Source organism: Pteropus alecto, unplaced genomic scaffold (genome assembly GCF_000325575.1).
Source record: "Pteropus alecto unplaced genomic scaffold, ASM32557v1 scaffold30, whole genome shotgun sequence".
NCBI lineage: Eukaryota > Metazoa > Chordata > Mammalia > Chiroptera > Pteropodidae > Pteropus > Pteropus alecto.
Window position 1 is genome coordinate 1,706,677 of NW_006429782.1, and position 11,860 is coordinate 1,718,536.

At 44.3% G+C, this 11,860-nt stretch overlaps 1 protein-coding gene across 1 annotated transcript; it reads right to left on the reverse strand.

The window, feature by feature from the left end:
- Nucleotides 1–239: 239 nt before the first annotated feature.
- On the reverse strand, nt 240–11,581 carry LOC112475385 (zinc finger protein 77-like). The gene is given in 5 exon segments (XM_025043195.1): nt 240–2,221; nt 2,223–3,543; nt 3,952–4,129; nt 5,142–5,268; nt 11,455–11,581. Coding segments are annotated over 5 exon segments (1,836 nt in total). The 5' UTR covers nt 11,458–11,581; the 3' UTR covers nt 240–2,014.
- Nucleotides 11,582–11,860: the final 279 nt, after the last annotated feature.

Consider the following 11,860-nt stretch of genomic DNA (forward strand, 5'->3'; position numbering starts at 1 on the left):
CCTCACTTCCACCATGTCGAAGAGCCCACCTCACCTAGAAGACCGCTTGTCCCAGCTATCCACAGACAACTAGGGAAGATGTACATTAGCTTCCTCTCCCACATTTCTGAACTGCAGGAGCATGACTCCTGGTGTCTGGCTGGCAACCACTGACATAGCAATAGTCAGGTTTCAGTATTACGATAAAAAAGTCATTTTTATTTTTAAAAGTGATAGTTAAGAAAAAACATACCAGAAAATAATTTCAAAAGGTACATTTATTTATTACTATTATCCCAGAATATGTGAAAATCTTCACAATTATGAGAATAAGTTCTTCCTTAGAATGGATTAACATATTCTCTCAATTAATGAAATATAAAACGTAGTATGTGTCGGTATTTAGCATTTTTGAAAAAACTGAATAATAATAGCTACCTAAGAAACGATGAAAAAAGTCCATTTGAAAAAGTGCATATTGTTTGAAACAATTTAAAAATGAAAGAAACACTTAGTAATCACATCTAAAAATTGAACATAATTAAACATACTGGGTTTATCATTAGAGAGCATTCGGCTCTAAGAGAAAACTTCCACAAAGTGCCAAACATATTCACAAAGGCTTTTTTCAACAATGGAAGTATCTAGAAACAAGAAATAAAGGATCAGTGCAGCTTCTAAACAAAGTAATCTGGGAAGTAAGATTCCTACATTTTGCTCAGCACTAAATGTGTTGGGATGGAGGCAAGAAAATATCTGCCAACAGAGAAACAAGATGCTTCTTATAAAAATCATGTAATTAAGAGAGTCTTAGGAGATGAAGCGGGTGACAGATTGAGAGATTGCTAGGTCAGAGACCTGGAAAAACTGTCCTAATGGACATCAAAGAGCTACAGGAAAATGCGAGGATCTGTGTAAACTTGAAAACCAAAGAAAGCCCATGATGCGGGAGGCCCAAGAATAGTCTGTACAACATGCTGCCTATAAAGAAACTAACAGCAACCATGAGTTTGGTTGGAGCTGTCACAGATGGGCAGAGCCAGGACTCAGAAGACTGTGCTGTAAGTCAGGCCCACTAGATTCCCATGCATTGAAGTCTCCTGACAGTACAGAGAACTGACTCATGGCTTCTTCAGCTCTGCCTTCCAAACCTCAGGCAACTTTCTTTTCTCGTGACCTTTACCTCAAACAATAACCAGAAGGACAATGGGATACAGTTTCCCACCTCACCCAAACTGACAAGACAAATCAGTGGAACCTTCTGGACATCAGCTTTCATCATCACATAACAAAGTCTTTCTTCATTACTCTGTATTGTGCTCAATATACAACCAAAATCAAGGACATTGAGCAGAAGTCAAATTATGAACATAATATGAGGCGATCTGGCCATAATTATTAAAATCTATGAAGAACGCAGATGTGGAATTCACTAACAAATGTGAAAGACACATCTTTCAATAAATAAAGACTGAAGGAGAGGATAGCTATCAGGTCACAAAATTCCAGTATTTGCAGCAGTGGGCAAGAACAGAGATTCAATAAAGGTCTCATATCATGATCATACAGTAGGAACATAATGGAATGTAAGAATAAAAATTTCTTTCACCTAAAGTTATATCAAGTTTCACATGAAAAAGTCACTTATTACCCCCGGATGCAAAATATATTTTAATGGAAATGAGGCATGTTTTATACAATTGTACAATTACTTAAAGTCAAAAGTGATATATATGTAGTACAGATAAAGAGATGTAGAGAAGTACGTATCATCTCAAGTTTTCATGTCAGAAACATGAACCAAAATTAAAACGCTGGAAATCGCTTTTAAGAATAAACTATTTACAAAGGTAAAACCATACTTATAATAATTAAGAGATTTCAATCCTGCTCTGGGTTTTTATGTACAAAATAAGTGAACTGCTACATCCAAAAATTTTTCCAATTTTCATCTATACAGTTTCTCTCCAGTGTGTTTGCTCATATTTGTAACAAGGTACTAAGGGAGAATGAAGATGTCCCACAGTCTTTGTGTTCAGAGATTCTGTGCATCATGTGTCTTCATATGTGCTTGCAGGGATTCAAGATACTTGAAGGCCTTGCCACATTGCTGACATTCATAGGTAGTCTTTTCACTGTGCGTTCTCACGTGTTTTCGCAGAGATGTGGGATACCTGAAGGCTTTCCCACAGTGCTGACATTCATCAGGTTTCTCCCCAGTGTGTGTTCTCACATGTACCTCTCAGGTTGTCAGGATACCTGAAGGTTTTCCCACATTCCTTACATTCATAGGGTTTCACCCCACTGTGAGATCTCATATGTCCTCGAAGGGAGCAGAGACGACTGAAGGCTTTCCCACAGTGCTGACATTCAAAGGGTCTCTCCCCACTGTGCGTCCTTGCATGTATTCGAAGGGATGAAAGAAAACTGTAGGCTTTCCCACACTCCTTACATTCATAAGGCTTCACTCCGCTGTGCATTCTCATGTGACCTTGAAAATGTTGAAGCTGCCTAAAAGCCTTCCCACATTCCTTGCATTCATAGGATTTCTCCACACTGTGTGTTCGCACATGTTTTTGAAGATAAGAGTGACTAATGAAGGCTTTCCCACATTGCTGACATTCATAGGGTCTCTCCCCAGTGTGAGTCCTCACATGTACCCGCAAGGATGCAGCATACCTGAAGGCTTTCCCGCAGTGCTGACATTCGCAGGGTCTCTCCCCAGTGTGGGTCCTCACATGTACTTGCAGGTTGGCGGGATATCTGAAAGCTTTCCCACATTGCTGACATTCATAGGGTTTCACCCCACTGTGCGTTCTAACATGTCCTCGAAGAGAGGAGTGACGACTAAAGGCTTTCCCACAGTGCTGACATACATAGGGTCTCTCCCCACTATGTGTTCTTGCATGTTCTTGCAAGTTGGTGAGATATCTGTAGGCTTTACCACACTCCTTACATACATAGGGTTTCACTCCACTGTGAGTTCTCACGTGTCTTCTAAAGTATTTCGGGCTACCAAAAGCCTTCCCACATGCCTTACACTCATAGGCTTTCTCTCCAGTGTGGGTTTTCACATGTCCTGTAAGGTAAAAGTAATACATAAAGGCTTTCCCACATAACTTGCACACATGGATTTTCTGTCCACAGCGACCTCTCACATGTCCCCGAAAGGATGAGGAGCAAGTGAAAGCTTTTCTGCATTTCTCACATTCAAAAGAGTTCTTATGACTGAGATGCTTCCCGTTTCGCTTGGATGCATGCCCTGCATCCTGACGTTCACAGGGTTTCTCCACAAGGTCTGTGTCCCCGGAAGTGCTGAGGCATGGGACACACCTGCTGCCTTCTCCACACTCCTCACAGGAATGAGGTCTGGGTCCAGTGGAAGAGTCGGGCTGATTTTTTAGGAAGGAATGATCTGGGCAGGAGTTTCCACGCTTGCTGCATCCGGAAGATTTACCTGCATTCGGACGTCTCCCAGGCACAGAAAGATCTGTGATCTGAGTCAGGGTGTCTCCACACTGACGACCTCCATTACGTTCACAGGGTCTCTGCACAAAATGACGGCTGTTCAAATGGGAAGCACACTGTTAGGGACTAATGTCCATAAGTGATATCCTTGTTAATGAATATTGACGGTGCTAACGATCATTTTGACTATGTGTTTGCCATTTTCAATGCATGTGTATGTTCCTGGCTGTTTACAATGTTACATCGTGGAACGACATCAATGCTCTGACTGAGCTCACACAGAGCCACGACTCTCACTGTTTCTTAAGTCTGGGTTTTTTTGACCACTGTTTCCAAATGAATTCTATTTCAGACACTCAATATCTACATTACAGTTATGAAAATGATGTCCTATAAACGTTCTTTGAGTACACTATTGATGAGCTAGGTTTACATTTTCTCTTAAATTTTAAGTTAGTGTATCACACTGCTGAGGTCCCCCTGCCCCGTGGAGATGCTGCTCACCTCCAAGGCCTCTCCTGCATTTGCTGCTGATCTGCAACGTTATGTAATGTCCAGGGTTCTTCAAACACAGACCACAAATCTTTTCCTGTGAATCTTACAATTTTCTCTTCACTGGATATTTCCTTCACCAAAATTTTCCTCTGAGAACATGATCCACTGGTTTTGTGCGTGAAACAATCTGCAACAATTGGTACCACATTTAGTTTCTTGGGATCAAGATGGTGGGATAGAGGAAAGCAAATAGATCATATGTGGATTTTTTTTTTTTATCACATACTGATCCCAAAATGTAGCCAAATTTAATATGATGGACTGAACATCTGAGCCAAGAAAAACTCTTAGAGAACCTCAGCTCTTTGAGACTTTGGCAATAATAGGAAAAATCGGTCAAAATGGCAGCCTGTTCACTAAGAAATAGTTTAAGAGATGGAGATTGATGCTTAAATAAATGTTATCAGAAAATCAAAGTAGAAATGAAACAGGCAAAATGCACGTGTCAAAATGCTCCCTGTAAAGAGCTACAGAAAGTCTTTCCAAGTGCTTTAGAATGGATGAGAAGTACAACGGGGAACCATGGAAGTGACAAACGTCACCCTTCTCACACACATTGAGTCGTGTTTCTAATAGATGTGTACAAATATCATTCCCTTATCTAGAACCTGCTGTTCCCAAGGGTTGTTTCTCTCCTGGTATACACAGACACAGAGGACCTAGAGGAAGTCTTTCCCCACAGGCCAGGGGCCATTGGGACCTCAGATGATGTGTGGGTTCCTGCCCTGCTCCTGCACAAAATCTCATCATGGAGGATGATGGAGGGCAACAAACATTACACGAGATGGGCCAACACCAAGATCTTCAGGCCAGTGATGCTAAGTATGCGTGGAATTAATTGCAGCAAGATCACAATGTCAAATGTGTATTAACCCCAGAGGTGACAATCATGAGGTTGTTCTGACTCCCCCACAGCGAACTGGAGACAAACTGACACTTACAAAATTAGGGAGCATCAGACTTTTGATCAAAATGAATAAATATTTAGATTAATATATGAAACTTTGTTTTCATGGAAAAGCCATTTGACTATAGATAGGTAGGTTCCATGAACACTGGAATAATGTCTTTTTTCCAACATATTTTCATTTCTTTGCCCCAATTAGAAAAATTAATTGTCGGGAAGAAGCTGTCCTTACCCACGGAAGCCAGGTTCCGGCAGGTCTCCAGCATCACATCTTGGTAGAGCCTCCTCTGAGAATGATCCAGCAAAGCCCACTCTTCCCGGGTGAAGTTCACAGCCACATCCGTAAAGACCACTATGTCCTGAAACATCCCACATATTCTGTTTCAACAAGACACCACTTCACCAGTGCGTACGGGAGGAAGGGGGAGGCTCAATTTCTAGAACTCCTGGAGCTTATACTCTCATGGAAAATGAAAATGAACAAGCAAATCAAATGCAGTATGCTCAATGAAAGTAAGTGCTTGGAACCTTGAAGCAAAGTGTGATGACAACTGATATAAATTATCCACATGTAATTAAAAAGAATGATTTTTACTAAGATATAGCCCATTTTGAAATAAGGTGAAGGCTAAAAAAATAAAACCATCATTCACATAACACGGTAAGAGAGAGTGGACTTGCTCAAAACTTACTTCCTTGTCAGCACCAAGAGCTGGAACCAGAATGTCAAAATATCACAAACTCTGAGATGTCAGGGGCAGCCTCATCTGAACAACTCTCGCCTTGGGAGTCATCAGCATCGAGGAGCCTGGTCTAGTCCCATCACATGCAAAAAAGACAGAGACCTGACACCTCCCGGGGTGAGGTGGATGCTATAGGAACAGACATAGAGCAGAACCCAAGGTCTGGCACACCTGCTAGTATTGAAGTGCCTGATTCTGAAAGAATCTATCAAGGCAACAAGGTCTCTCATACAAACAACCAAGAGCCTGGAATTAGAGAAAATGGCTCACGAAGAAGAATCACTGAAGGATCTAATGGCAATGGAGTCAAAGGCGACTTTAACATAGAAAAAAACCACCTAATTTATATTATAGAACAATATGGCATGACCTTATACCAATGAAATATAGAGCAAACGGGGAAATTTTTCAGATATTAAAAGAATATGTTCTCAAAATCTCAAAAAAGAAAAGTGTCGACTACATCAGCTACTTCAACCAGGGTTGCGAGCGGGGTTTGCGCATCGCACACTCGATACCAGACTCGTGTTCTAAATATATATAGGAAACCTCATGTGGCAACAATTTAAAAAAAAAAAAGGCAACAAGATAAAGAGACATAATATAATTAAGTAACGGGCACAGAATGTGAGTAGACTTTCTCCAAAGATGAAATACAAATGGCCAATGAGCACACGAAAGATGCTGGACCTTAGTCATCAGGAAAATGCAAATCAAAACTACAGCCGATACCTGTTCTCACCATGAGGACGGCTGTGGAGACAAACAGACCGGCACTGCCCAGGATGTGAGGAAGATGGGGCCCTCACACAGGGCTGATTGGAAGGAAAGTGAAGAAACCACTTCGGAAGACAGCCTGGCGGGTCTTCAAACCCATGAGCATGTAACCACATAACACAGCAATGCCACTCCTAAATAGCTCCGTACCCGGGAAAAGCAAAAACAAATATCAACATAAAACTAGTACAGTCATGTGCCAAATAACGCTTCAGTCAAGGACGGACCATATGTATGGAAGTAGTCCCACAAGATCATAACAGAGCTGAAAAAATCCTACCACGGCCATCGTAGCGTCGTAGCATAAGACATTACCCACGCGTTCGGGGTGGTGCGGGCATAAACGACCTCCTGTGCCGCCAGTCAGATCAAAGTGTAGCACAGATAATAATGTACACGCCACTGGATGATGATAATAAACAACTATGTCACCGCTTTATGTATTTACTATTGTGAGGAAATTTTCCCAAGGTGCCAAGAGACCGAAGAAAGAGGCTGATGACTCCAGCAGTAAAAGAGGAGCTTCCAGGGGAACTTACAGAAAGAAGCGGAGGCTTCTCTGCAGCAAGATGGCATCTCTGCAGCAAAAAGGGGCTGTGGGTGTGGGATATACAGCGAAGGGGCACGTGCCAACGCAGGTGGCTTGTAGCCATGTGGCATGTGCTTCTTAAAGAGCTGTGTAACCCAAAGCAGCAAAGAACTTAATCAGCCCACCTGTCTATACGAGAACGTTTCTTTCAGGTGATGGGGGCCCATCCTCCCAAAGTAACTGGCATCCAGCGGGCTCCATAAGATGGCATGGGTCACGTTAAGTAATGGGCATCATTTCACCGAACGACTACACTATGCTTTTTATCATCATTTTAGACTTTCTCTACTGATAAAAAAAAGTGAGGTGTAAAACAGGATTCCATGTTATGCTAGCAGCAGCCTCCTACATCTCGTGTTTACCGTGTCTCTTGACTGCAGCATCTTCTCTTGTGCTTGCCTGAACCTTGCATTGTTTGGAACAGTAACCCGCTGTGCAAGCTTGCAGCCAGCGAGCAGTAAGCTGTACCACACAGCCCAGGGCTGCACTAGGCAATGCCATCTAGGCATGGATCACCTAGACGAAAGCACCTAAGGGTGCCTGTCTAAAAATGTATCCATCCTTAAGCGGCACATGACTGTATAAACATATTCAAAGCAGCATGAATCATAATAACCGAAACATAAAAACAACTCAAAAGTCCATTAACTGAATTTGATCATCGAAACGGGATAGTCACATGGAACAGTATGTGGCAACAAGAGAAAAGAAGCAGCGATCGACGGCGCAAACTCAATGACTGTGCAGAGCATGAAATCATTTGCGTGAGATGTACACAAGAAGTAAATCTATAGAAACAGGAAGTAGATGAATACATTGCCAGGACCCAGGCATGTCGAGATGGGGTAGATGCAGGGTGACTACCAATAGACGCAAGTTTTCTTCTGGGGTGATAAAACCATTTCATAATTACAATATGGGCATGCTTACACAATTCTGTAAACACATCAGATACCATTGAGTTTGATACTTTATATAGGTAAACTTTATGGTATGTAAATTATATCTCAATTAAAGAGGTCCTTAAAATTTGCAGACCAACTAAAATTATGTCCTTCTTAAACTAATAGCATCTTTATTTAAATACAAAAGAATATAAGCGAATAAAAGAAAGCGTGAAAAAGAAACAAAATTTCAGATGATTCAGACATTAAGCACATTACAAACTGCTTGTGGGAGAGATTTTTTAGATTGGCTGTAGTCAGATAAATGTATAGACATCAGTACACTTAGCTTCGAAGATGCAAGTGAACAGATCTGAGAATGTCCGTGGTCACGACAGACGCAAAAGCAGTTGACCAAATATCTGCATACTCTAAACACAAGTCTCAAACAGTTCTTTGGCCAGGTAACAAATACTCAAAAGTCAGTGGCTTCTAATTATAAAAAAAAAATCGCAGAGTATTACCAAGACCAGAAAGGAACAATTTCAAAAATATTCAAAGGAAAAAACTATTCATAAATATAAAGGCAAAAGGCTTTTTAAATGGAAATCCAACACATAAATGTATTAAAAAAATAATAAGTTACAACCACATTCATTTCATTCCAGAAAAAAAAGATGGATTAAATATTGATTGTTCAATGAGAATAATTTATTCCATTATTGGAAAAAAACACACAACCCACAGGCATCCGATCCACAGATGCTGAGGACACGCCTGTCTCACGTCACTCTTCATTCATGACAATACAACTAAAAGACGAGGCGGGAACACGCATAATCAGAAAAAAATGGTGTCTACATAAAACCCAGACCAACTTCCTACTTTGCGGTGAAACCTTGCAATTGTGCCCTCTGAGGGCAGGAACAGGAAGGTGAGGACTGGCGCAGATACAGCCCCCACCTGTGAAGGCCCAGCCAGCGCTGCCATGCAAAACAAGAAAGTGGAAAAACGTTTACAAGAAAAACAACTAACCTTCCTTAGTGCCTCATGATCAGATTTAGCATTCAGAAGTCCCCAAATCCCACAAATGATTAAATCTGTAACTGATCATGGCAAAGGTGCTAATTATAGCATAACATGCAAAAATAAATTTCAGTTCCCTGTACAGTGATGTTTTCAAAGAAACCAGTTCGTCTCTGCCCCAGGTGCCCATACCTGCCTTGGTAGCCGACTATCAAGGACGCAATGAGCGCCAACAAAGACCCAAGATGAATCTGGAAGCACTGTGTTTTATTTCTAAAGGACATTAAAGTTTCTGGGAATTTCCAAGTTTCCTTTCAACACAAGGTGAAAATGGTGATCCCAAAGTTGCCTTAATAGAAATTTCTATCCTCTCCAGGAAACAGAAGAGCAGAACGACTGGTGTGTGCAGCTCAGATCAACAGCCGGCCTCCCACAGCGCACAGGGGACGCCAAGTCAGAGGTCAAAGCCCATCCGAGTGGAGGCCGAGAACTCCCTGCTCACAGGTTGTGACCCCAAGGTGACCCCTATTAGGGAAGGAATGAAGGGACCCTAAACCTCGGAGGACAAAACTCTGGATCCCCACACAGCCCGCTCCCTCCTCAGGGTGGGACCCTCTCCTCCAGGGCTTTAGTGCTCACCAAGGAGGAAACACTCAGTTGGAATCAGTTTATTTCTGACCCCAGGTAACTCTCAAATACATCAATTTCTCTCCTAGTAAAATCCAAAGGTTCGCTCCCTAAGTCTGACCTTCACAGATTCACTCAGTTTGCACAAACACCACCAACTCTGTGAATGATGTCAAACCAACCATCACGGGTCCCAATTCACAAAATTTGCATTCAACTTTGATATCAGCTATTAACAAAAAGTGGGACAGGATCATACGGTGTCACAAAACTCTGCACTCTGAAAGGAACCGTCACTACAACTTCCGTGAATGGTTTTAATCTGTACTTCCACCGATCTTGCATGAAGGTGAGGAACCGTGTGCATCTCCCCCACAATTCTAATAAAAGGGGAGACGCTGTCTGAATAGGAGACACCTTTCCCCAGCAGCATTTATGGTTGAGCTCAGGAATAACATGACATAGTAGGACAAAGAACTGAGACACACACGACTGTCAGAAAGGACAAGAAATGAGGCAGAAAGAACTGTAGCGTTACATCTGCTGAAATCTGAGGCCAGAATAATGGAAAGCTCCTAGTGCTGAAATGGACACAGAACACTTCTCTGAGGGGTCAGGTGACAATGTTGAGTCCTGCTGAGCCCTGTGCTCCTGGAGTCCTTGATGAAGGTGAGAGGAATCTGCCCCCTTTCATCATCCAACTTAGATAAGACTCTCAGATATCTCCCATGTTTACCTATGACAAGGTCAGAGGCAGACGCCCCACACTCTCATTCTGAGTCCTAAATGATTAGCTAAATTGTTCGTCCAAGCAGAGCAAATGCGTGTAGCCCAGACATGGTTCAGCATCTCTCCCAAACTCACAACCCTGACCTTGGTCTGTGCTCAGCCTGAGCCCCCAGACAGCCCTCCTAAAGTCAGACTGACCCAGGGACCTGCCATCCCAACCATACCTGGTCCTTCCTCCTTTTGTTCACGCCTCTCTACAAAGGTAAAACTCAAAAAAAAAAAAACAACTTTTGAGATGCTTGCAGATCATATGGTCACAGCATTGTCCCCACTGCACAGCCCCTGCCCCCACCCCTTGCGGTTATTCTTTTGAATGAACATCCCTACTTAAAGCCTGGATTTTTCATATTCCATAGGCTGGACCAAGGCTTGACAATCGCCCGTTTCTTACCCAAACTTTACTCCGGCTCCTGTCCTCCCCACAGGGCCACACATGGCTCCTGCCCCTCTGAACAAGCGCTTAGACGCAGACAAGGCCGCGCCGATCTGAGCAGAGAGGGTGCTGAGCACACGGGGACGGTTCCTGTCACAGCGCCCTCTGCTCATCGTCCACACACGCGGGACCTTTTCTGTCTGATTTGGGACGCGCATCTCTCAGATCCGAGCACTGCCCCTATGCTCCAATCCTTGGAAAAAGGTCTTCTGCTCGCCCTCCACACACGCGGGCCCTTTTCTGTCTGATTTGGGACGCGCATCTCTCAGATCCGAGCACTGCCCCTATGCTCCAATCCTTGGAATAAGGTCTCTTTAAGCAAGTCCTGACTTTGATCTTGTCTGTCAGATCCAGGGCGTGTCCTCTCACCTGGCGTCCACCCCGCCCGAAGCCCCTGACGGCTACCATGGTTGTCGTCTCGTCCTCCGCTGTCTCCCGCCCGGCCAAGGACACGGGTCGGGCCTCTGGGACCCCTCCGCCGGGCCGGGACAGGACGCTGGGACCCCACCCCGCGGCCGAAGGCAAAGATGAAGGTTAGACCTCGGAGGGAGCAGGGAGCCCAGGCCGCTTCCAGGCGATTCCGGCTGGTTCGATCCACCCCTCCCTGTCTCGTCCCCTTACCCCCTCCTCCATGCATCCCTCCCCTCACCCCACCTCACGCCGCGCCCCGCACTCACCATCTCGCGACCGCGCAGCGGGCTCTCCCGGCGTCCTCCTCACGGCTCCGCAGCTGGGATAGGTGAGCGACGGTGACAGGACGCCGCAGGCCGCTCCCCGCAGGTGCGCAGGACCGCCTCCCTCCGCGGTGGATGCGCGATGCTTTGGTCTCCCGCACCCTGATTGGACAGGGCTTCGGGAACCCGCCACATGATTGGACGGATTTCCAGGCGCTCCCGTCCTAAGGATTCTGATTGGACAGATCTCTGTCACACCACCCGGCCGGGCTTGTCCTGTTTTTGAGACCTTCATCCGGTTCTTTGACTGGGAAGTTCCTTGGCCCCGCCCCTGAGGTCCCGATTCGGCTCCGGCCCCGCCTCCGTCTTTCCTCATTGGACAGAGTAAGCCTGAGTGACGGGCGAATGC